Source organism: Pisolithus orientalis (assembly GCF_024613125.1).
Source record: "Pisolithus orientalis strain OTSU chromosome Unknown F5J12scaffold_68, whole genome shotgun sequence".
In the NCBI taxonomy this organism is placed as follows: domain Eukaryota; kingdom Fungi; phylum Basidiomycota; class Agaricomycetes; order Boletales; family Pisolithaceae; genus Pisolithus; species Pisolithus orientalis.
In genome coordinates, this window is record NW_026260849.1 from 1 (window position 1) to 24,383 (window position 24,383).

The window sequence follows — 24,383 nt, forward strand, 5'->3', positions numbered from 1 at the left end:
ATTTGTGTATGTGCCTTTTGGAGAAAGTGTCATGCATTTTGTGCAACGATATATTTTCTCCGGGAGTCGTCACGCAGCCGTCATCCTCGAACGATTTAGTATAAACTTGAACGACACCATCAAGGTCGGATCGGGTGGTGGTGTAGAGGGGAGAAAATGGTAGGAAAGGTGACCGCTCACAACTTGTTCGAAGCCGATAGGGAGAATGCGCGGCAAAAAAGCTGAACCCTTCGAGGTTACAAGAACAGATGTTCGCGTTCATCGTCACGAACCAGGTGGTGAACAACTTTATGGAGATCGGGTTGCCTTACGTTCTGCGGGCTATTGAATCCTTCCGGAGTGGAAAGAGCTTTCGCAATGGCAAGATAAAGAAGAAGCGTGTTGCTTTTGACGACGAGTCTGTCGGACATGGACAAAACCAGGGCCAAGCTCAGGAGAAGCGTACCAAAGAAGAACGCGAGTTCCTTGAGATCGTGCGCAGCGAGGTGACACGCCCAGAATATAACGTTTTCGAAGACTATGGAGAGATGGTGACGCAGTTTGGCTATATTGCGTTGTGGTCGACGATCTGGCCATTAGCACCTCTCATGGCGTTGCTCAATAATTATATAGAGGCACGCTCTGATGCTTTCAAGATTGCGACCCACGCGAGGCGGCCGATTCCCGTCCGCACGGACACGATTCGGCCCTGGCTCGAGTCGTTGTCGTTCCTGACCTGGCTCTCTGCCCTTACGAACTCGGCACTCGCGTACCTTTTCCGCCCTCCTGATCACGAGCTCAGCACTCAGATGGACGTGAATGGGGACGTTGGCACACATCTCCACCATCACCATCATGGTCACGGACGCAATGGGTTGGCCGCGACGAAAGAGTTGCTTGGCCATGCGCTTCTCGTTGCGCTTCTCGCTTCGCATGGATACTTGCTGCTGCGCACCATAGTAAGACGCATACTGGAGCTTGCGATATGGCGAGGCAGCGAGGAGGCAAAGGAGGCGGAGAGAGTGAACAGAGAGATGAAGGAGAAGTACCTCAAGCAGTGTACGTCGCTCACCGGAGAGACCAAACCTGTTTCTGTGGAGGCTTCCGCCGGCGTCAGAGATGAATGGGAGGGGTTCTGGGCAGTCGATGAAGGAGTTGAGGAGATTCAGAAGCTTGTGAAGGACGCATAAGCTGGTTGCTTTGTGATCCTTACGTCTGTTGGTATATGTCCGATGCTACATTCGTTCTGACACGTTGATTTCCATGTATGCTTGCGCCCGGCGTTCGTGTTGTGCATGTCAAGTGTACCCTTACTACTGAGCATTTGTTTCCGTACTACCTAATACGACATGACCTTGTTCTTACATATGCCAGGTATTCGACAACGACTTCTCTCATAAAACAGCTGGCGCGGCTCATGGCTTGATGATATAGTCTACAAAGGCACACCTCTCCCAAGGGAGAACTTCGCCGAGATTCGTGACGCCTTGCACATAAAATCTGAGACACCTTTTCCCTTCTAACCCCTGAGGCAGGCACTGCGGTTCAACGTAAAATCGGTTGGCACGCCCGTCCAGTCCAGTAGTGCCGATGAACGTGGCGGGGAGCAAATCCGACGTATCAATCTCACTTGCGTAAGTGGTGACGTAGACGTTGAAGTACAGGAAAGATACGGATTGGGGTAGAGCGTCGTCTAAGACCCAGGCAGGGCGTGGGTCTTCAGGATGATTTTTGTATGGGTCAATCGGAGGCATTGGCGGGAGAGAGAGTGCCGTGTCCCAAGTCAAGACGCCGACCAAGTTAGCTAAGGAATCCGTAGCAGAGTCGGGAGCGAAACAGGCCCAGAAAACATGGGGAGAACCTACTGATATCGGTGGAGTTGGTGGAGAGGGGTATACTACGAGTTTGCCGAGCGATAATGCGAAGTTGCACGGCAAAGAAGGGTCTTTAGCTACGAAACCAACTACGAGACCAACAGCGATCGATATTGGACCCGATGTTGACGTCGAGGTGAATGTCAATTCCTGCTTGGACCATCCGTGCAGAAGATCGGTCAGAATAGCTTGCCCGACTTCCAATTTGGTTTCCCCTTCCTCCCCTAAGGAAAGAGGTTTGACCATGACAGCAAGATCAAGGTCGACGGTCTCGTCCGACCCGGGTTTGTATGCAATGCAGGTTTCGTATGACCTCCCAGCGCTAATCGTCAAAGACTGAACGGGTAACCAGATGCATCGGAAGAACGCATCCTCCGCATCACTGCCTCCACATGCGACTGAAACCTTCAAGGTATTACCGCCGTTCCATCCGTCCGTCATATCAAATGCGGTCAATGCGGTGGGCAAATCTTCGTTCCTCCCGTCGCCCTCCCATTGCAAAGTGGGTGTGGGCCATGCAAGATTACCAATAGAACACTGCTTGTCAATGTCCGTCCAGCCCTTCTCGGTCTGCAAGACATTCACGCCGTCGACGAACCAGGACCAACCAATTCCAGGGGAAAAACAGGTATAGAACGGAGACTTTGCTGGATCTGGGGATGGCGTATTTACGAAGAATGCGCTCAGAGGTTTGAATGCGCCCTCATTGTAGGGAGGGTTGTCAGAGCGCTTCGGAGGGTCGGGAACCGGTACAGTTTCGCCGGGGTTAGAAGGGCCGATCCAGAGTTTACGCTCGTAATCCCACCACTGTTCCCAATTCCAACCGGGCTTGTCCTGTTCGGATTCCCAGGTCCACGCCGGTCCAAAAAGTGCGACGCTAAGTCCGAGAGATTGCGGATCAATGTGGGTAATGGCTCTGTAGCTGTTAAATCCCCCGCCACCGTATTGACTACGGCCCCAGACATCAACTCCCGTCAAAACCGATTGAAGGGTTTTCACTCTCGTTTGGACATTTCGAGTTATGGGTGAATTGCCCAACAGGACTGGATCGATGGACAAAAAGTAACCTGCTCCAAGTGCCGGATAATTAGGAGGCCACTAGGCATATACTCTGTCAACTCGCTCGATCTTGGATGCAAACATTCCTTACAAAGTAGTTGGTGAAGAGTGCATCCGAAGCCAGGAAAAATGGCAAGTTGCGATGATTGAGTCTGTTTTGGTACCTCAACTCTCCGTTAATGATCACGCTATCATACCTTGCATTGCAATCAATGCGTGGGATGATCGAATCTAAGACCAGGGTACCTACCACACCACATCTGCGTGGGTTCCGACTTTGGAGCGAAGCTCTGCTCTCAATAGGGTGATCCATGCTGTCAAAGCGCGAGCTTGTTCGGCACCGCCAGGGAGACTAGACTCGAAGTTGAGCAGATACCCGTCGAAACCGCGTTGAAAGGCTAGCTCGGCTAGGCAAGATGCATAGTGCGCAGACAGGCGGATGCTTCCGCTCGCTGCGTCTGAGCCGGTGGAGAGGCTGGGAACGTTTCCTAGCAAAAGTTTGAGGCCGTCTGTATCTGATTCTGAGTGTTCTAATATCCTGATGTCGAGTTGAACGGAGGCGGCCATAGAGTAATATTGACAGGCTTGCTCACAGAACGCCCAGCATTTTCACGCCTTGCTTATGAGCAGCGTTAATCCACCCCGAAGGGGGAACGGTAATGCGATGATGTGAAAAGCTTCCACGACCAGTGCATATCAACTGGCCAGACGGAGGATATGGCAAGGGGGTGGTACGCACTAGACGAATGTATCACACAGGGACCAGAAATTGAAGGTATAGCATGTCCCCGACGGTGATTCGGTGTAGCCTCCCTGGATACCCGCATTTGATGAACCGAGTCACCATGCGTCAATTGCGAGCAAGTGACATAAACGATGCGACGAGTCACCAACTTTATAATCGTGGCATACCTGCAGGGAAGATGGGGGAAGATCTTAGCAACTGATGTAGTAACGTAGAAACACTGTCCCCTTACCAGTAACTTCCCTCTGTTATCTGATTGCCCTTTGACTGGGGGACGAGGCTGATACCGGAAGACGCCCGCCAACTTGGAGTGAGGCTGCGTGAACCAAGCATCGAGCTCTGCCAAAGAATCAAAGAAGGGTGCCTCGTCGCCGACCAGTTTCGAATGGCCTACGCCACGCAGGGGCATGTCGCACTGTGCTACTGCTACTAACTTACTACTGACTGACTAGGACTGATTGGAACCTGGAAGTGGCCCGTCGACGCTGACGAGGCGTGGGAAAGGGCAAGAAAGACGGCGTAAAATGTCGGCCTTTGATTTTGCAACGTTTTTCGTCGGTTGCACGAGTCCCGGACAGACTGGCCAGGACATGTCTGAACTACCAGTCGTTAGGAACGACAACGGAACACCCACAGAGCACACGTCTCAAGACACCAGCTACAGTGGCGACAAGACCCAGCCCACAGAAGACATATTGAATGCTTTGAATGCTCTCAACCCGAAGGCGATCTTGGAAGCGACTCAAAACGGGCACGAGCCCGCTCTTGCACAAGATGATAATGCTGGCCAAGATACCGATACCCCAATGGACCCACCGTCTGAGTGGCACGTGCTACGCGAGAAATTGCGTGAACATCCCCATGACCCGGAAGGCTGGAACCACCTCGTCGACATCGCTGAAAATAGTGGTGATCTTGAACAAGTCAAGCAGACCTACGAAGCCCTGTTCGAGACGTATCCCAACACGGTATGACATTCCGTTTGTTCCCAAGCCCTTAGTTTGACAGCGGAATGTCAAGTCGTCTGCCCAAATTGCCTATCTCAACCACTTCTTGAGTCCAGGACTGTTCCAGTACGCCGAGGAATTGTTCAAGCGCTTCTTGAGAACTTCACCATCAGTTGACCTCTGGAAGTTTTATATAACATACGTCAGGTCAGTCAGGCAAAACAGATCGCAGCCCCGCACCACGTTTTTGATCCAACGCCGAATCTACAGACGCGTAAATACGTCGCTTACCAGCCGTGAAGCCGTCAGTCGAGCTTATGAATTTGCACTCAATCGCATCGGACAAGACAAAGATAGTGGAGAGATTTGGTATGATTACATCCAATTCCTCAAAGCCGGCGAGGTATAAACTTATTTTTCCAACTCTGTCGATGTTAACTGATGTCGTCATTAGACGAATACTACTTGGGAAGAACAACAAAAGATGGATGCTTTGCGTAAGGTCTATCATAGGGCAGTTCAGATTCCCCTCGAGAATGTGGAGAAGTTGTGGTCTGAGCTTGAGGCTTTCGAGAACGGGCTGAACAAGATTACGGTTTGTGTCCCTTTTGCGTTACCCTTTCGAGTGTTTAATTTTCTTCGCAGGCTAAAAAATTTATGTCTGATTTGTCTCCGTCTCATATGCAAGCCCGAACAGTACTTCGACAATTACAGAGACACCTCGGTCCGTTGTTCCCACCTCCACCTCCGTCTTCTTCGACCCGGCCATCAATTTATCTACCGCCTGCACCAACATTCAACGCAGCTGAAAGAGCACTTGTGGGAGCATGGAAAACTTACCTCAAGTGGGAAGAGAACAACCCGCTCGAATTTGAAGATAAAGATAAAGCCACGTTGGTATCGCGTGTCCAGCTTGTTTATCGCAAGGCAGTCATTCGCATGCGATTTTATAGCGAGATTTGGTGAGTCTTCTTGCTTCGGCCTTTGCCTGAATTAATTACCTTCTGCAAGGTACATGGCGTTTGTGTGGACAAACAGCATTGGTAAGCAAGAAGAAGCGCTAAACATCTTGAAGGCCGGCATCGAAGCAAATCCGACTAGTTTCCTCCTTAATTTTGCATATGCTGAGCTGCAAGAGGGGCGCAAGGAATACGCCGAAGTTAACGCTACTTTCGACAAACTTATCGACCGTCTGCATGTGCAACTCGAGGAACTTGAGGCCCGGGTGAATTCGGCATCTTCGTCATTCTCGTCTGATATCACTGGCCGTTCTGTGGTTACGAGTGTTCCTAGCTCAATAACTCCGGGACCGACAGAACCAGGCACTGTGTCGAACAACTCGTCTTTTGCCACCCAGAATGCTGATGAGAAACCTCCCAAGTCCAAAGAGTTGCAAGAACGCCGGTCTGAATACGGTCTTGTGTGGATTATGTACATTCGATACGCGCGCCGAGCTCACGATCTCAAGACTTTCCGAGCGGTATTTGCAAAAGCCAGGAAAGACCGATGGACACCCTGGGAGGTTTATGAAGCTGCAGGTGTGTGAGAAGGCAACGACAAAGTTCTCAAGTCAACTTGACGAATTTCCGACAGCACTAATGGAATACCATTGCAACAAAGACGGTGGTCTCGGAGTGGCGTGTCGTATCTTTGAAAAAGGTCTGGAAAGTTTCGGTGACGAGATTGAGTTTGTTTTGAGATATCTTGGTTTCTTGATATCGGTCAATGATGACAATAGTGAGCCTGGGTGTATTGATGTCCCTCCCTGTCAGCAACTTACGAGATTTTCATCAGACGCACGAGCGCTTTTCGAGCGTGTCATTACCGCGTTTAGCCCCGATCGGGCACGACCATTGTGGGAAAGGTGGGCACGTTACGAGTATCAGTTTGGTGATCTCGAGGCTGCGCAGAAACTTGAGAAACGTATTGCCGAAGTCTACCCAACTGGTGAGTACAGCTTTTTTTGCGAAGGCGAGCCTTTTTGTTGACATCCTTCGTCTGACAGACCCTCCTATCAAACGATTTGCTCAACGACACACGTACCTGGGTACCGATGCCATTGCAGCAAGGGATCTCGGGTTTGCCATGGCAGCCCGCCAGCCTGCGGCGGGAGGTAACGCTGCCACATCGGCGGCAGGGCTTGAGAGACGCACTGAGTCGCTTCAATCCATGGTGCCATTGTCGCATGTGCCTCAAGCGCAAACATCCAAGAGACACTCGACGCCGGACCTCAAGCGCAGAGAGGACTCAGTGAAGCCTGACTTTGGACCACCGTCCAAACGTCAGAGGCCCTTGACACCCCCGCGTGAGCGTGATCGAGACAGGTCGGCTGGGCCGCCCCACCGGAGACGCCTTGCAAGCCCAGCTGGATGGGAGAAGGAGCGAGACCGAGAACTTGGACACCTCAAGAGGGACCGAGACGAAGACAAGCCATCTCCGTTGCCTACAGTCTTGTCGTGGTTCGTTGGGCAGTTACCTAATCCGGCCGCTTTTGATGGTCAGTACTTGACGACGTGTGAACCGTCGCCTTTTTTGTGTTACAATGGGAAGAACGATGTCATTGATCGCGCGAACCATTGTTTCCCCTTTGCAGGTCCGATATTCAGGGTTGATGATTTGATGATGTTGTTCCGCAATGCTGTCATTCCGAGTGCTACGCGGAGGGCGACCCCGCCACCGCCACCTCCACCCCCTCGCGGAAGTATGTTACGTCCTTTGTTTCTCCAAGAGGGGATGTGAAGTTACTAATTGGTACCTACTTCTTGCAGCTGGCCGTCCTCCTCCAGACTATGGCCCGTATCAAGGACCCGGAGGTAGAGGTGGACGACGATATTAAATGTACTAGTGTCGTTGTGTCTCTCGAAGAACCTTTCTCTTTGAATTTTCCCATCACTTCCAAATACTAAGTTCTATTAGTTCTGCACTGTCATCAATACCGTAGCATATATCAACAAAAAAACCTCTTGCTTAAATTGAAACGATGATGCATATGACGATATGTGTAAATTCCTCACAGCCCTTCGGTACCACCAAGTACCACCCCCTGCACAAAAAGTGAGGGTTATCATTTCGAGATTTGGGGATACTAATACACAGATGCAGCGTTATAGCCACACTGTTTCCGAGCATGAAGTTCACTGTAAATATTGATTTTACATGCTGTGTCGGTGCTGCGCACACACGGTGCTGCTTCATGCCGTGGTCCTAGGGTCACCACTGTTGCTTCTGTTGTATGGCTCGTCTCAGTGAAATCTTCAGCAAGGTTATTGCTATTCGTATCAGGCGGGGAGACAAAGCCACTCGAGCGCCGCACGATAGCTCCGTCGCTGCAGGCTTGGGTGATGTCTCCCCACGAATGCTTGCTTCGAGCTCGTCCCAGACCTCGCCCGCTTCGAATCAGCAACTTTCGACGGTCATTCCCCCCTCCGAGGCTTCCCATGCACTATATGGTCGTAGTGTCTCCGATTCCATTCAGATAACTTTACCTGTGGTACAAGAAGCTGTGGGCGTAATCCCAATCGCTGGTCCGCCGCTGAAGGCTGCCATTAGCGGATTACTGGCTGTTCTTCAAGTTATAGATGTGATGTTGATCCATTTTCATGTATTGTTCTTGTTTCTAAACGTCATCGTAGAGATGTACCCAGAACAGCCTGGCCTTAGATGACCTCACTGACCGACTGCGCGATCTCAGCTGCCATGTGGCCAATGCCCCAACTGCTCGCACCGATTTTGAGGAATCCAGGCGGCAAGGGTTGATCAAGTAAGTCGCTCGACGAAGTACGCGGAGTATTCCGTAACGAAACGCTACCTCATGATCAGGATGCTAGGTGAGACCGCAACCAAGTTGAACAAGATGCGAAGCCGCATGCGTGGGTCCATACTTTTCACGCAAGAAATAGCTGGATGTTCCAGCAAAATCAATGAATATCTTTCCGAAATTACGGTGAATTTGCATCTTCATTGTGTCACTCCTGACTTATTCCTCGTCTTGTGCAGGTATTGTCCCAAATGCAACTTCAGACCGGCGTCACCACCCTCGGCCAAACTCAGCAGACACAATTCGAATCTATCATGCAAGTTCTGATGGCACTAGATGCGAGACACTTACCTACAACCATCGCCCCTGGTTATGTGATAATGGTCGATGCGACAGGACGGGAGCATAACATGCTGCTTGATCGGTGCAGTTCTTTTGATGTTAGTTGCTGGAACTCAGTTGTGGATTCACACACCTTACCATATTTTTAGCGACTGCTGGCCTTTCTGCCTGGCATACTGCACCAATGTCGGCCAGATGAAGCTGAGATCCAACAGTGGTATATTGACAAGGGACAGTATGATATTGTGATTGACGACGGCACTAACGTAACTCAACTGACAAGGGAGAGTGATGTTTGGTCAACTATTCAGCCAGGGACTAAAATTGTCATGAGGATTATTACCGTAGAAGCGGTCTGGAGCTTTTCTGCAAGATGTCGGTGCCGCTGTGGGAAATGGAATGATGTCGAGGTTGACGGCGCCACACTCATGGATGCATTGGTACATGGTTGCAGTATCACCTGGTAAACTGATTTCCTGCGAATATCAGGCAGGGCTCACAATGGACCGGTAGTCGCTACTGCTCGCGACGCTTTTAGATAACGGGCACCCGAGAAGAAGACGTTAGAAGCTGGCGGGGGAGGAGATCACAACTCAGCGATGATGCACGGATGGAAGTAGCAGAGAGCCTCATTCCCAATTTTGTGGTGAAGCAAGTGGTGTGTTGGACCCAATATATGCTTGTGTTTCAACACTACTGACGTTTTGGGCTTGCAAAGCTACAGCTGGTATAGTGTGACAGCTAATTTGCGCGCAGTTTGCTGACGACCGCATCACTGTTCCATGCCTTCAGAACGTGGGTGGCCGTGCATTTTAGGGCGTTTGCCGTTTGCTGACCCATAGTTGGTATGGCCCACGCACAGCGAGTGCGTGTTCTCACCTTTGGAGCATCTGGCCATTTGCTGATCTTTGGTGGCTATTCCTCATCCGCAGGTGGTGCGTTCTCACCTTTGGAGCGTCTGGGGGTGTGCTGACCCTTGCTTGCTATTCCCCATTCACAGCGAGTGCGTGTTCTCACCTTTGGAGGGTCTGGAGGTTTGCTGACCCTTGCCTGCTATTCCCCATCCACAGCGAGTGCGTGTTCTCACCTTTGGAGGGTCTGGAGGTTTGCTGACCCTTGCCTGCTATTCCCCATCCACAGCAAGTGCGTGTTCTCACCTTTGGAGGGTCTGGAGGTTTGCTGACCCTTGCCTGCTATTCCCCATCCACAGCGAGTGCGTGTTCTCACCTTTGGAGCGTCTGGGGGTTTGCTAACCATTGCCTGCTATTCCCCATCCACAGGAAGTGCGTGTTTCTACCTTTGGAGCGTCTGGGAGTTTGCTGACCCTTGCCTGCTATTCCCCATCCACAGGAAGTGCATGTTGTCACCTTTGGAGCGTCTGGGCATTGTTTGACCCTGCCTGCTATTCCCCATCCACAGTTAGTGCGTGTGCTCACCTTTGGGGTGTCTGGGGGTTTGCTGACCCTACTAATATTCTACTTTCTGGACTCCACCCTCACCTCCACATGAAACCTGCCTTATATGGAAGATTTCCTGCATGAAACCTGCACAGCCACTGAATGAAACCTCTCAGTCACTGAATGAAACCTACACAGCCACTGAATGAAACCTACACAGCCACTGCATGCAACCTCTTAGTGAATGAAACCTCATAGCCACTGAATGAAACCTGCACAGCCACTGAATGAAACCTCACAGCCACTGAATGAAACCTACACAGCCACTGAATGAAACCTACACAGCCACTGCATGCAACCTCTCAGTGAGTGAATGAAACCTCACAGCCACTGAATGACACTGACACAGCCACTGCATGCAACCTCTCAGTGAGTGAATGCAACCAACACAGCCACTGCATGCAACCACCATACAAGGAAATAAATACACAGCCACCAGAAAGTTGGTGAAGGGAAGCAGCACAGCCACTAAGGATCAAAAAAATAGGCAACTGGTTGCCTATCTGGACCCAAGATGACTAGCAAGTAATTAGCAAAAAAAGCAGAGTTAGCAATGACCACTGACTACCAATGACCAACTACCAAATAGCAAAAACAAATAGGCAACTGGTTGCTTATTTGGATGAAAGATGACTAGTGAGTTGACTAGTGAAAAAGTGGACTATCAAAGGATGTAGTAGTGACCATGCACCTACTGACTACTGACTGACTTGAATATGACTAGCAAAAAATAAGCAACCAGTTGGTTATCTGGACCAGCCAGACAGACACCACTACTGAATGACTAGTGAGTGCAGACTACTAAGTACAGATGGCTACACCACTGAGCACTGGAAAGCAACTACTGACTACAAGGGACCAAGGGTTGACTGATGAATAGGAGTGAGGAAAATAGGGGATGGGTTGGTTATCTGAACTAGTGACTACTAACTGGCAACCAAGGATGACAAATGACAGAAAGTCAATGGATGAGACAACCAGGACAAAAAAAAGCAAGTGAATGGACATGAGAATGGCAGTAAATAACTGGCAAGTCAACTGGTGATGACTGACTACCAAGTGGTGACTGGTAAGTGAGATGGAAAGACTACTGATGGCAAGGGATGAAGGGTGAACTGGCAAGTATGAGGATAGAAAACAAGCAAGGGGTTGGTTATCTGGACTGGTGGAAGAGATGATATGGATGAGTGACAAGTGACTACTACTGACTATGAAGACCAAGTGGCTGGGGACTGATGACTGATGACTGAAATGCAACTACTGACTACTGACTGGTGACTAGTGATGACAGAATACAGACTGGATGAGGAGAAAATAAGGGAGGGGTTGGTTATTTGGACTACTGACTACTGAGACATGAGACATGACAAGCAACTAGTGACTACAGACTAGGGAAAGTAATGGTGAATCAACTGGGATGATGACTGGGAAATAACCAGCGAGTCAACTGGCATGAGAACCCCCACAAGAACCCATGCAAGAACCCCAGTAATTGACCCCAATATAACCCCTGGACCCCCCCCCTGAGTGAGAGTGGTGTTGGTAGTAGTGTTGGTAGTGAAAGTGTAGTGTTGGATGTTTTTAATAGTGGTAGTAGTGGTGGTAGTGGTAGTAGTAGTAGTGAGGGTAGAGTAGTTGGTAATAGGAATAATAGTGTAGTGTGGGATGTTAATGGTAGTAGTAGTGGTAATAGGAATAGGGTAGAGTGGGAGGATTTGAGTGGTAATGTTGGGGGTAGTAAGAGTAATTGTAGTAGTAGTAGTAGTGTTGTAGGTAGATTTTGGAGGGTAGTTGGTAATAGGATTAGTGGTAGTAATGGTAATAAGGGTGTAGTGTAGGGGGAAATATGTAGTGTTGTTGGTAGTGTTGGTAGTAGGAATAGGGTAGTGTAGGGGGAAATGGGAGGTATTGTAAGTAGGGTAAGTAGGGTAGTGTGAGATAGTAGTAGTAGTGTAGGTTGTGTAGTTGGTAGGAATAATAAGATAGTGTAGGATGAAAAGAGTAGTAGTAGTAGTGTAAGTGTTGTAGGGTGGGAAGAAATTTTAGGTAGAATTTGTAGGGTAGTTGGTAATAGGAGTGTAGAGTAGATGGAAAATTGTAGAGTTGGTAGTAGGATTAGGAATAGGGTAGTGTGTGAAATGATGTGTAGTGTAAGTAATAGGAATAGGAATAGGGAAGAAATTTTGTAGTGGTAGTAGGAATAGGATTAGGAATAGGATTGGTAGTAGTAGTGTAAGTAGGGTAGTGTAGGAAGAAATTTGTAGTAGAGTAGGTAATAGGAATAGGATTAGGAGTGATAGTGTAGTAAGGGTGGTTGGTAGAGTTGGTAGTAGGAGTAGGATAGGTAGTAGGATTAGGTTAGGTTATGAGTGCTTGTAGGGTCGACTTTTGGCCAACCCTACACCTAACCCCACACACTTCCTATTCAGGCACTGGGGTTCTGCATATGGCAATGATGCCCCTATTGCATGGTAAGGTGGGTGGGCAATCATGTGATGGCACCTTAGGCTGTCCAGGACAGCCACCTGCCTCACAGGCCCATGATCATGTGACTCCACCATTGGCCATGCAGCATGGCCATCTTGGATGGCCATCCCACACCATGGGTATGCAGGTCACATGACCCCACCCTTGACTGTGCAGTGTGGCTGTCTTGGATGGCCATCCTGCACTGTGGGTGTGCAGGTCACATGACCAAAGCACACCCATGCTGCATGGCCATCCAAGATGGCCACCCTGTACCATGGGCACCTGGGTCATGTGACTGAAGTGTCTGTATGTGGATGGCCACCTGGGGCACAGGCAGGATGGTCATATGACCTGGCAGCCAACTTGATGCCTGCATGCAAGCAACACTCACATCCTCTGGTAAATACTGTTCCTATACTGCACATGTTTATCATACTCCTACTGCCCATGAGTTAATGATGTACCTGTACACAAGGATAAACTATATTCCATCTACTTTTCAGAACCTGGTCCAGGGTCTGGGGGGAAAAAAAAATCAGAGGCTTCCAGGGACCCCCTGGGAACTGGGCAAAGGAGGTCATGTGATAACTCTAGAGAGACCACATTTTTGACTACCCAACTAGTGTAGTGTAGTGTCTGCTTTTTTGACTACCCAAAGTAGCATGGTGTAGTTTCTGCTTTTTTGACTACCCAACAAGCATAGTGAAAATTCTCCCAAGTCCACCAAATACCCAGAAATGCACAATTGTGGCTTTCATGCAACAGTACAAAGCCAACCACACAACCATTACCACAAGTTGGTAGTAGTATGGAATAGTCTCAGAGTGCACTTTTTTGATTACCAAGGATGCATAGTTGATTAGGGTTGTTGGGCTAATGGGTTAGTTAACTACTACCAATTTGATTACCACATGTTAGTAGTAGTATGGGATGGCCCTATATTGCACTTTTTGTAGTGTGTAGTGATTGCTGAAAAACTGGAGTAGTAGTAGTCTAGTTTGTAGTAGTGCTGGAATTCAAATATAGCAAATAGTTTACTTTTTTCCCCAGAGGCTTGGAACTTTCCAGGGACCCCTGGGAAAGGAGTCACCTGATGTTGTCAGACCAGTCATCATGTGATCAGTGACTTGAAGCTGCCACAGACTCCAGAGAGACCACATTTTTGACTACCAACTACTTGTAGTGTAGCATCTGCTTTTTTGACTACCCCAAAGCAGTGTAGTGTAGCCACTGCATTTTTTGACTACCTAACAAGTGTAGCATAGCACAGCCTATAAGTGGAAGTAGTCATAGTAGTCCTAGTAGAGTATCAACTTGTGTAGTGGTGGTGGAATTTGAATATAGTGAAAAGTTTACTTCTTTGGTTTTTGGGTGAACATGTTACTTAGGACATGCTGTATGTGAGATTAGCCTGGATTTGGTAGTGCCCTTGATCATCAGCTGTGCAATAGGGGCTGGACAGGGCTGGACAGCAGCATCTGGGTCTGCTGGTGTGTCATGACAAAAAGCTGTAGTGCCTGATCAGGTGATCATGAGGCTCTGCTTACCTAACCTTACCTTGACTCCAGACCCCCAGACTTGGCCACTGTCTCCCAGCCTTAACTCCAGTCAACCAGACTTAGCCCCCATCACCCTAGACTTGAACCCTGGTCTGAGTCTTTTCAACACATCATCCAACAAGAACTGAAAGTTATACCCCTTGGTTATGGGACCATGGTCACAGATATCCATATATAGAATATTAGAATATTAAGATACCTAGCAGGAACTAAGGGCCATGGGATCACCTACAAGGTGAACCCAGCTCACCCTGAGCATCATAAACTAATTATGTATTCAGATGCCAACTTTGCTAGCAATGATGATCAGGTATTGATCTCAGGCTATGTATCCATCTTCAATCAAGGTGTGATCATGTGGTATTCTAAGAAGCAGAGCTGACCCCATGTAGTCCATTTAGTCACAACATATAGGTAGCCTGCATGCCAAAATGCCAACACTTATATAGACCCTGAGATGGGCCCATCTAAATAGATTTGGCAGGTGCTCTGCGAGGGAGATGCTGAATAGACTGATGAGCCTCAATGGGACATGCTCCTGGCACAAGTCAGTGATGAGTTATGCAGGAGTGGAGGAATGACTAAGCATATGTGCTGACTAAGCACAGATGATACTTCAGATAAAGAATGGTGGTAGATAGACCCTTCTGAATGAGCCTCAACTACCAAGGATATCAATGATGACAGATAGACCCCTTTGTGGAGCCTCAACTGTTGACAATGAGTTATGCTGAGCTGAACTGAACTGCTGAGTGAATTCTGACTGACTTCTGGATTGCTTCTTTTTTTGTAGCTAAGTACATGGGGGTTTATATACTGTGGGGGGAGCACAGCTTATGACAAACAAGGCACAAATACTTGGTAAGTAATGAGTAAGGACTGAGTAATCATGATGAGTAAGTGAGAAATGAAAAGTAAGCAAGAAAAGAAGATTGGTAAGTATTGGCAATAAATGAGTCAAAGACAGTCAAAATATCACAGAATGAGTCAAATAGAGTCAGAAACTGAGTAAGTGCACTGATATCACATTAGGGGGTGGTAATGCAAGTCAGATCTCAGTGGAGACACCATTAGATCCAAAGATGGCATGACAGATGGATGGTGTTTCCAAATATGGAAGTATTAATTCCAGAATTGAAGGGCATGAGTTAGGTGTCAAAGGGGCTAGGGCATTGGGGGTCTGTGGGGTAATGGGAGCATATGCAATTGTGTCTCCCACCCTTTCATCCTCTTAGTGAAGTTAACAATAGCTTCATGAATGGGGCTCTGATGGAGGAGGAGAAGAGGGGATGTCTTCTGCTGGATCTTGCAATAAGAAGGCAAGATACATGTCATACTCATCATGGATGTGATCAGGGAGGCTGGAGAACAGTAGATTATGCTGAAGCTGTCACAATGTGGGGAGAATGATGGATGAGATTGGAATAAAGATGGTGCAGGGAGCAGGGAGGAATGATCCATATGCTTCATCAAGAGGGCAGACCAAAACAACCACATAAGACCTTTCTAACTGAGTGACAGACCTGAGGTGACCAAAGAATGTCCTTCTGGAAGTCATATGGACAAGGAGAACACACTGACCAAGCTGCATGGGATGAGACAGGGCTGACAACAATGGAATGAACCAGGGGGCTTCGGGATGGAAGCTGGTGGGAACACCTGGCAGATATATGTAGCCACTGTCTCTGGCAAATGAGACAAGCAAGATGAATGACAAAGAGGCAGCTATTTCTGAAGGACTTTGTGAAATGAGCATCTGAAGGATGGAGTGCTGTAGAAGTGTGTAGGGTGCAAGGATCCTCTCCAAATTTTGAAGGCAGGATGGTGTGGCTGAGCACTTTAAGTGAGTGTGAGAACAGAGTTGATATCTTTGGAAACAGTGTAGATATGACAAAAACTGGAATGCCATACATGGGCGCTAAAAACTTTTAATGTGTGCTTAACTCACTTCCTCTTTTCTCTCTAGCACTGACAACTCATTCTTGTGTGAAGGATGACTGCTCATGTCCAGCAGTCTTTCTACACATGAGGGCTTTAGTCTTCATCTGCATGCATGGGCATTGTGTGCAACTCATCAACAAGTTAGTCAGAGTCAGCTGTAACCATGTCCACAACACCTTTGGTGTGTGACACCACTATACAACTCCAACCTCATCCACCCCAAGCATGAACACTATGCAAGGCACCTCTAAAACCCCCCATGGATGGCAAATGGAACTAATGGACTGTGTTGCATCATACATGAAAGCCAGATTTCAAGAGGAGGTATTTGGCAGACCTCACACCCTTCCAGATGTATTGATTCTATTTCTGGTGTTATGTGAAGCAGATTGCATATTGTTAGTAATCTCACAGGCCTATCATTGCCCAAGTAAGTCCATCATAATGGTGTGATGGAAGTTTTCATCTTTCTGCAGTCAACATTGGGAAAAATTGGGGTGGAAAAACCTGCAATGCAGAAGCTGCTGAGAGATACACAGAAGTGACTGAGCCATCCATTCTGGTGACCAACTCAAATACCATCCATGTATGGTATTTTCCAGATGCTCTCAGCCCAAAAAGAAGGGTAAGGAAATGCAGAATCTCATATTCTACTGACTTAATCGAATGGCAGGCTGACATATGGAACTGCCTTCATCTTCTGAAGGAACCACTGCAGGAGAGCATAAAGGCTTCCCCACAGGCATGGTGGACTGACAAGTCATATTTCTGCAATAATGCTGAGTTGAAAGGTGCCATCAACCTGTTGCCTGCATGGTTTCAACAGGGTCATGGGGTGGGTGATCATTTCCTGCCTTGGGAATAAAGCACTCATCTGTCTTGAAGCCCCAAAATGGCTTCCCAGAGGCCTCATGGCTGCTCAAATCCAGGACAGAAAAGAGTTCTACAAGGGAATGGGTCAACCAAATGTCTGACACCAATGCCCTGTTATCTGCAATCCTGCATGTCATCCATCCATGAATGTATGCAGATGGCAGGGAAGCATTGATCTGCCTTGGCAAACAGGCAGAACAGTGGGTGGATTCAGATATGAGCTTTATACTGCCAATATGGAGCTCCACACATAGCAGCATGTCCATGATGGTGAATTGGGCAACTTGTTATCACAGGGATATCAATGGATGGGATCCATGGTATGACATGCTGGTAACTGTGGGCAACTACCTGCCCTTGGACCTTGTCATTCTAATGTTGAATCTGCAGCTGTGCTACAACCCAGGGATGATCATTGCATTTTCAGGTTCAGCATTGGAGCATGGGGTGGGAGCTGTAGACAGTGACAGAGCATGCCTGGCATACTACATGCATGCCAATGTACATCAGTCAGTGCACATTCCCATGTGTCAATCACTGCAGATGGATGACCTACTACCTAGACCAGTTGCAACTGGAGAACTGTTGGTTTGACACTGCAAAATTTAATGTAAGATGAAGTAGGCAATGTGGATCTTGTATTTTATTAGGATATGCTGGCTCTTGAACTTTAGATGGGCAGCATTTCCAAGATTTTGCAGATGGGCAGGTGCTTAGACACCATAGATTGGGTGGGTACTCAGAGCTAAAGGGTGTGCATCATAAACTGCAACAAAAGTAAAACTACTCATGCCATCATGCAGATGGGCAGGTTGTCAGACATCATGCAAATGGGGAGGATCTCATAAATTAACAACATTTGCTGCAATGTATATACAACCAACTCCACAGTGAAAAACATGTAAACTATTGAAGTGGCATGCCCAACAACCCATGCAATGCCCACCACCTAGCATAGAAATGGTCAATTTGTTGACCCCAACTGTTGACAACATCAGCATATTTTTGATGCAGTAGTTGACCTGCTCCTTGATATAGCCATTGCAATGGCTGTGATTGGTGCCTCAGGCAATGGCCATAAGCCCTGGGCCATTATCAACTATTTGCAATGATGAGAATAAGCAACATACCTTAAAAAATCCCAGGCCATGGAAAACAACCCCTCGCCTTGCAATCTTTGGGAATCCACTGTGTATTCCTCAGAATGATATAACCACCAAGGGAATGCAAAGCCAGAATTGGGATCAGCTGCATGTGGGGTCCAATACAGGACAAAGGTGCTGATATTGTTGATGATGCAAAATGTGCTAAGGGGAATTGGCTGCATTTGATCATGGAAGCTAACCTCATCATGTTGGTGTCTGAGGTGTGCATGGTAGCATGCTGGGAGGGGAGGAGTATAACTGGCATGTGACACCATCACCAGAATCAAGCTATTAAGCTGATTCTGAAGGAATATGTATCAGTCCCACATTGTGAAAAATCAATGTAAAACCTACCAAGTCCATTACTAGGTTTGCAAACCAATGTGCAGGCCATCCCATGATATCAGCAGTCTTGTAAATTTTCAAGTAAAACTTCCTAGACAACAAACAAAGGGAAGACAGAGGACATACAAATGGGTAACATAGAGCATCCCAAAAAGGGAACAGTCCAGGTGCTGGACCATGCAGTGCATGTGCTGTGGAGTACCTGACTGCATGCTGTCAGGGAGAAGTCTGAAAGGAAGTCACATGACCCCTCAGAGAATGGCCTGTGTGGTCCAGTGGGAGACCAGTACAAGTCCAACAGCAGTCAGAGCAGAGATGGTATTGGCAGAGGAACAGAAAGGGGAAAAAGGGGGTGAGAGCTAGATGAGCACTTGCCTATATAGTTTGGATAGAGCTTGAGTAATAAATGGTTGTTCTTGTAGGAGATTGATGAACAGTCAAGCTGATACGAGTAATGAATGTGAATTCACTGAACTGAGGGGACTCAGCAGAAATCCCTGGGTTTATATACATGCAGGAATGTGCACAGACCATGAGTGCATATGGTAAGTAAACCAAGTACCTACTATGTATGGTAAAGAATGGAATGGAATGTCATAGAATAAAGTGGAGCTAAGTGGAGTAACTTAGCAAGCATGACATCATATGAGTAAAACTCATCTAATAAGCAGGTCTAGAACTGGTAATGAGAAACACTGTTAACCAGTATTTCCAACAGATGGTTCATAAATGACAGAGGGCAGGTGGAGTTGGTGCAGAGTGAGTGAGGACTTAGGATGAATGCACAGTCATGACAGTTTGATTGTGACTTCTACCAATTGCAATCTATATCTACCTCCAGTTCTCTGAGTCTTGACTTCCAGCTGCTTCACCCAATGGCCTGGGGTAGGACAATCATTCTCATGCCCTTTTGAGTGATTCCCTTGGCCATCTGGAGGTTTCTGATTTCACAGTATGAGGTCAGTTGTTAGAAATGCTACTGCTAGTGCAAGTCACTTTATCATTTAGCTCTATTGACATTGGTACTTTAATACATGTCAGGTCATAAATTCAAATGCAACTACACTGGCCTTGCACAATGCAAGGTGCTGCCTTCTTATTACTGCTCAATCCCTGCCTACACATTCCCTTCCTGCTGCAACATTACCTGGCTGCTTTGCCTGGATTATGATGGTGAATTTGGATGCTATCTTAGCTGACACAGGTGAAACAAGATGTTTGGTATCAATATAAGTATGGATATGATTGGGCCAGCCAACTGACAGCCCAGATGCAGACCAGGAGCTAATCCACCTTTGGGCAGGATCCTGTCAAAGAGATCAGCTGTATTGGATATTTTGGTTGCTTCATGGAGGTCTGAATGAATTCCTTGGCCTGACCACACTAGTGCTGAAATGCATTGAGACCAAACAAGGGCACAAAAAAATTTAGTAGCCAACCATCTATTATGCATCATTATACATCATACCACATCACACTCCATGGAGTCACAGTACAAATCAGATGCCTGGGATCAGATGGAAAAAGATGATGCTGATGGTGAGTGAGATATAGAACCATCAGATGCAGGGGAAAGGGAAGAAGAAACATTTGAAGTGGAAGAGTTGGAGATCCTTGGGCACCAATGCCAGGAATGGAGGCAAGCAGGGAAGAAGAAGAAGCCTGCAGTTCTGCTATCCATATGGGAGGAGATGCAGTGATTGGACAGGAACAAGGAGTTGAGAGGGAGTGAAGTCCAGACCAAGTGCAAGGTATGCTCTAAAAGTTCTGATTCAGATGCTCAAAATTCAAAGCACCCTTGTAGCTAATACAAGATTGGTTGAAAAAGCCCCTCTGTTCAAAGAAGCCCCACATTACCCTTAGATCCAGTTAAAAATACTCTGTGCAGGCAGTGGTCCATGAATTGTACCAAGTGCAAATACAGGAGAAGCTTGCAAAAATGAAAGTAGAAGAAGGTGATACCCATGGAAGCAAGCAGATCTAACTGTATCAGAATGCATTGATGGCTTTTATTCAGGATGACCTGGCTGAGGAACAATTGGCTGCAGCTGAAGATATAGTGGAAAGGTGGAATGGGCAGGAAGGCCCTGTGCCAGAGACAAAAGCAAGGTGTGATTGTATGAGGTCAAGTTCCCAATCTTCAATTTATCCTGGTTCCCAGGAATGCGGCCTAGTATGGGTACAAGTATGTCTGAAACTTTGTGATGGAGATGTGGAGGTATTGCAGAATGTGCATAGTGTGTATAGCTGGGTAGAAAAATGAGGAGGGAACTATACAGGAATGCACATGAGACCACCATATTCTCCTCTAGGCCTAGGTAAGACTCATGCCATGACAGTATGGACTTCAATAACAAAATTGTGGATGGGATCCCCTTCAATGATGTCTGCACACTGGAAGGAAGCTAGCAAGAGTACCTTGGGGAAACATTTGAGGAACCAGGAACACTGCCTGAGCATGGTAGTGAGTCAAGTCCCAAATGTGCTATGAGGACAGGCAAGGTTGACTCCATGAAATTGGTGAAAAATGCCAATGGAGAGATTTGGATAGGAGAAATCATGGGCCTTAGCCAAGACCAACTACAAAAAATAGTTTGCAGATTTGTGACTTCTCACTACTGTGAGTAGCCAGAGTATTTAGTGTCCTCAATCTCTGACAAGTGCTATCAGGATTAGCATGTGGAAATCCCTCATCAGCAGTGCTGTTCAAGAATTTTGGTCATCATCAAGCAGAAATGATAGCCACTGTCACACACCAAAGGTGTTTGGTGAGGTGGACATGGATGTAGCTGATGAATGGAGGTGAAGACCATAGCCCTCATGTGAAGAAGGACAGCCAGCAATGTCGGCAGTCATCCCTCACACAAGAACAAGTTGTCAGTGCCAAAGAAAAAGGAGGAGGCAGGTTAAGCACCAATAAAATTCTTAAGCACCCGTGTACGGCATTCCGGTTTTCGACGTATCTCCACCAGTTCTGCAGACACCAAAACCATTCCCACACTCGCTTGTAGTGCTCAGCCACATGATCCTACCTTCCAAGATTGGAAAGGATTTGCGCACTCCACACGTTTCTACAGCACTCCCTCCAAAAGATGCTCATTTCGCTAATTCTTCTGATATGGCTGCCTCCACATCAGTCATTTTGCTTGTCCCCTTTGCTAGGGACCATGGCTACATATATCTACCAGGAGTTCCTACCAGCTTCCATCCTGAAGCATCCTGGTACATCCCACCCTCATCTGCCCCCTCTCAGCCCATCCAGCTTGGACAGTGTGTTCTTTTTGTCAGTATGACCTCCAGGAGGACGTTCTTTGGTCACCTCAGGTCTGTCATTCACTTGGAAAGGTCTTATGTGGTTGTTTCAGTCTCTCCAGTCCAGGAAGCATATGGATCCTTCCTCCCTGCTCCCTGCAATGTCTTCATACCAGTCTCGTCTGTCATTCTTCCAAAATTGCAACAGCTACAGTATAATTTACTGTTCTCCACTCTCCCTGATCGCATCCATGATGAGTATGATGCACATCTTGCCTCCTTGTTGCAAGATACAGCAGAAGACACTCCCCCTTCATCCTCTCTTCCAACAGAGCCTCATTCATGAAGTTTTTATTTGCTTCACTGAGAGGATGGTTTGGGGGGGAAAGTTGCGATCCCCTATGCTCCTGTCACCCCACAGACCCCCAAAGCTTGACCCCTGTTGACATCTGACTCACCCTGTCTGCTTTTGGATGTACTATATCGGCATCAGATCAGCGCTGCCTCTCTGTCATCCCACTTTGGCCTAGAAGTGATCTCTTCGAGATGTGACATGCATGGCCTCCCCCTAATGTGATTCCGGTGCACTTTCCCAGTTCCTGACATTGCTTGACTCATACTGTGACATTCTGACTGTCTTTGACTCACCTATTGCCAATACTTACCAATCTTTTGACTTTGCTTACTGATTCTTCGCTTTTTGGCTTACTTATCCTTACCAATGCTTACCAATGCTTTCCAAGACAATTACCCATCGCTTACATTCCTTACTCATCAGTTACCAATCACTTACCAAGTGTTTGCACCTTGTTTTCCATAGGCAACACCCCTGTACTGTATATAAGTCACTGTACTTAGGTAGCAAAAAAGAAGACATCAGAGAGCCCCTCTTGCTTGCAATTTATCATCTCTCAGTAAATCATTCATCAGCTTCAATAGTTGAGACTTTATTAAGGGTCTAGCTATCATCTACTTTGCTTATCATCATCTATCATCCATATACTTCGCTCCAAGCCCTCCCTGAGCTCAGTACAGCTTAGGACATCGAATTAAGTCTCCATCCATCCTTCTGTAGGCTGACAGCAGTCTACCCTATCGCTTTCTATCACATTCTTGCTCCCTCTTTGTCAGGAGCACCCCCAACCCTCAGCACTCATCTTTGAGTGTTGTAGCTCGCAAAAACCCTCCCAAGGAACAGGTTCTACCATCTAGGTACCGCATAGGCACACCACCACTCGCTTTCATTGTCTTTTGTGTTGGTTTTGGTTGGTTTTCACCACTGAACCTCACTTTGACTCACACCACCTGCCATCTTCCTGAAGGATTTACCTTCAACTGCAACCCAAGTCACACGTGGATGACAACAGCTACTCAGCTGCTGTCCTTTTGGCACAAGTGACAGGAATCCCATCCAAATGATGTTTTTGGATTTCAGAAATGGATCAATTGATCTGGCAAGCTGCAGCCACCAGTGGATAGAACTTTGGTACCCCATCAGGTTGTGAGGCAGTGGAAATACAAGAAGACACCTGCCCCCAAATGCAAAATGAACCCTGGAAGGAAAAATGTCAAGGGCAAGGGTAAAGCTCAGGAAGAGGGAGTGGCAGATGATAGCATGGATGATAGCATGGATGATAGCACAGATGACAGTGTGGATGACAGCATGGATGACAGCACAGATGACAGCACAGATGACAGTGCAGATGACAGTTCAGATGATCACAGTGAGGCTGAGGTGAGTGATGTTGGAACAGATGATCCCTCCCCTAAAAAGGTGCACCATGTGTAATATTCATGCATGACAGATCAGCACTTATGCAATTCTGGTCTTCAGGTATCTGGTGGGAGGCAAAACTGTGCCAAGACACCATCCCCTTCTCATTCCTGCTCAAATCCCCCACCAGCTGGTGGCTCCCATAGTAAGTGGCTCTCTGCACCTCCAGCCCATGCAAAGACCCTGGTGCAGTGTCCACAAAATAAAAATAAAGTGCTAACTGATGATAATGGGAGGGAAAGCAATGGCCATGATTCTGATGATGAAGCTGGTGAAGATGCTTATTTGCCCACCCTGTCCAATTCAAAGAAATCCCTGAATAGTGAGCTTCCTGCTGTAACTTGTATTCACAGCAAACCCTGATCTGCACTCAGGGAGTGAGTACACAACTGAACTATGGGACCACTCAGGATATGCAAATGAAGATGGATTGGAGAGCATTCCTTTCACTGACCACCCAACTGAGGAGGGGTCAACAAGCAGAAAAAAAGGCAGAAAGCTGAAATCTGCCCTGGAGTGCACACACAAGGTAAGTTCAGTCATGTTGAATCAGCTGTTATGGCTAACAAGTTCGTGCTGTGTGTTAAGCAGGCTCTGTCAGAATTGTGTGAGCTAGACATGAATCAACATCAACCTGGGGCAAAATACTCATCCAAGTCCAACAATAATGGATCCATGACCACCAATGCAGCATCCACAAATGTGAAACAGGGCATCCCTGGGAGCACCTGGAAGTCACCTCATGTCAGAAAGGCCCCTGAAAAGCCAGATGCAGATGTTCTATCTCCTGATGCAAAGAGATTGTGGAAGCAAACAGGCAGCAATCAGAAGCAGAAGTAGTTGTCAAATCCCTCAAACAGTCAGA

The 24,383-nt window shown here is 47.4% G+C and overlaps 6 protein-coding genes across 6 annotated transcripts; 4 read left to right on the forward strand and 2 right to left on the reverse strand.

Annotated features, from left to right (window-relative positions):
- Positions 1 to 1,169, forward strand: F5J12DRAFT_728067 (calcium-activated chloride channel-domain-containing protein; the record flags this gene model as incomplete). The annotated part of the gene is made up of 2 exons (XM_051741853.1): positions 1 to 79; positions 201 to 1,169. Coding segments are annotated over 2 exons (1,048 nt in total), but the record flags the coding sequence as incomplete, so codon positions are not given.
- A 225-nt stretch (positions 1,170 to 1,394) lies between these two features.
- Positions 1,395 to 4,066, reverse strand: F5J12DRAFT_728074 (glycoside hydrolase family 85 protein; the record flags this gene model as incomplete). Its single annotated transcript, XM_051741855.1, has 7 exons — positions 1,395 to 2,951; positions 3,004 to 3,109; positions 3,163 to 3,450; positions 3,506 to 3,589; positions 3,652 to 3,725; positions 3,807 to 3,824; positions 3,890 to 4,066. The coding sequence occupies 7 exons, from the start codon at positions 4,064 to 4,066 to the stop codon at positions 1,395 to 1,397; spliced, it is 2,304 nt and encodes a 767-aa protein (XP_051594875.1).
- Positions 4,067 to 4,181: 115 nt separating this feature from the next.
- F5J12DRAFT_898105 (uncharacterized protein) lies at positions 4,182 to 7,440 on the forward strand (the record flags this gene model as incomplete). The annotated part of the gene is made up of 10 exons (XM_051748083.1): positions 4,182 to 4,625; positions 4,678 to 4,811; positions 4,875 to 5,007; positions 5,059 to 5,199; positions 5,250 to 5,566; positions 5,616 to 6,142; positions 6,198 to 6,341; positions 6,399 to 6,551; positions 6,610 to 7,305; positions 7,373 to 7,440. 10 exons carry the CDS (start codon positions 4,182 to 4,184, stop codon positions 7,438 to 7,440), a joined length of 2,757 nt encoding a protein of 918 aa, XP_051594876.1.
- A 341-nt stretch (positions 7,441 to 7,781) lies between these two features.
- Positions 7,782 to 9,572, forward strand: F5J12DRAFT_865250 (uncharacterized protein). Its single transcript, XM_051747027.1, has 5 exons — positions 7,782 to 8,128; positions 8,432 to 8,547; positions 8,601 to 8,801; positions 8,853 to 9,143; positions 9,242 to 9,572. Exons 1-5 carry the CDS (start codon positions 7,837 to 7,839, stop codon positions 9,401 to 9,403), a joined length of 1,062 nt encoding a protein of 353 aa, XP_051594877.1. The 5' UTR covers positions 7,782 to 7,836; the 3' UTR covers positions 9,404 to 9,572.
- A 6,791-nt stretch (positions 9,573 to 16,363) lies between these two features.
- Positions 16,364 to 17,596, forward strand: F5J12DRAFT_786801 (uncharacterized protein; the record flags this gene model as incomplete). Its single annotated transcript, XM_051743517.1, has 5 exons — positions 16,364 to 16,453; positions 16,544 to 16,559; positions 16,606 to 16,754; positions 16,803 to 16,968; positions 17,160 to 17,596. The coding sequence occupies 5 exons, from the start codon at positions 16,364 to 16,366 to the stop codon at positions 17,594 to 17,596; spliced, it is 858 nt and encodes a 285-aa protein (XP_051594878.1).
- Positions 17,597 to 17,908: 312 nt separating this feature from the next.
- F5J12DRAFT_786802 (uncharacterized protein) lies at positions 17,909 to 18,546 on the reverse strand (the record flags this gene model as incomplete). Its single annotated transcript, XM_051743518.1, has 4 exons — positions 17,909 to 17,984; positions 18,133 to 18,323; positions 18,348 to 18,449; positions 18,502 to 18,546. 4 exons carry the CDS (start codon positions 18,544 to 18,546, stop codon positions 17,909 to 17,911), a joined length of 414 nt encoding a protein of 137 aa, XP_051594879.1.
- Between the last annotated feature and the right edge of the window lie 5,837 nt (positions 18,547 to 24,383).

What these genes read in the sequence shown, in the direction of transcription:
- F5J12DRAFT_865250 (XM_051747027.1), top strand. Translation starts at nt 7,837, where the DNA reads ATGGCTCGTCTCAGTGAAATCTTCAGCAAGGTTATTGCTATTCGTATC. An exon ending in AATATCTTTCCGAAATTACG is followed by an intron (nt 8,548 to 8,600) that starts GTGAATTTGCAT and finishes CGTCTTGTGCAG; the next exon opens with GTATTGTCCCAAATGCAACT. An exon ending in ATCGGTGCAGTTCTTTTGAT is followed by an intron (nt 8,802 to 8,852) that starts GTTAGTTGCTGG and finishes CCATATTTTTAG; the next exon opens with CGACTGCTGGCCTTTCTGCC.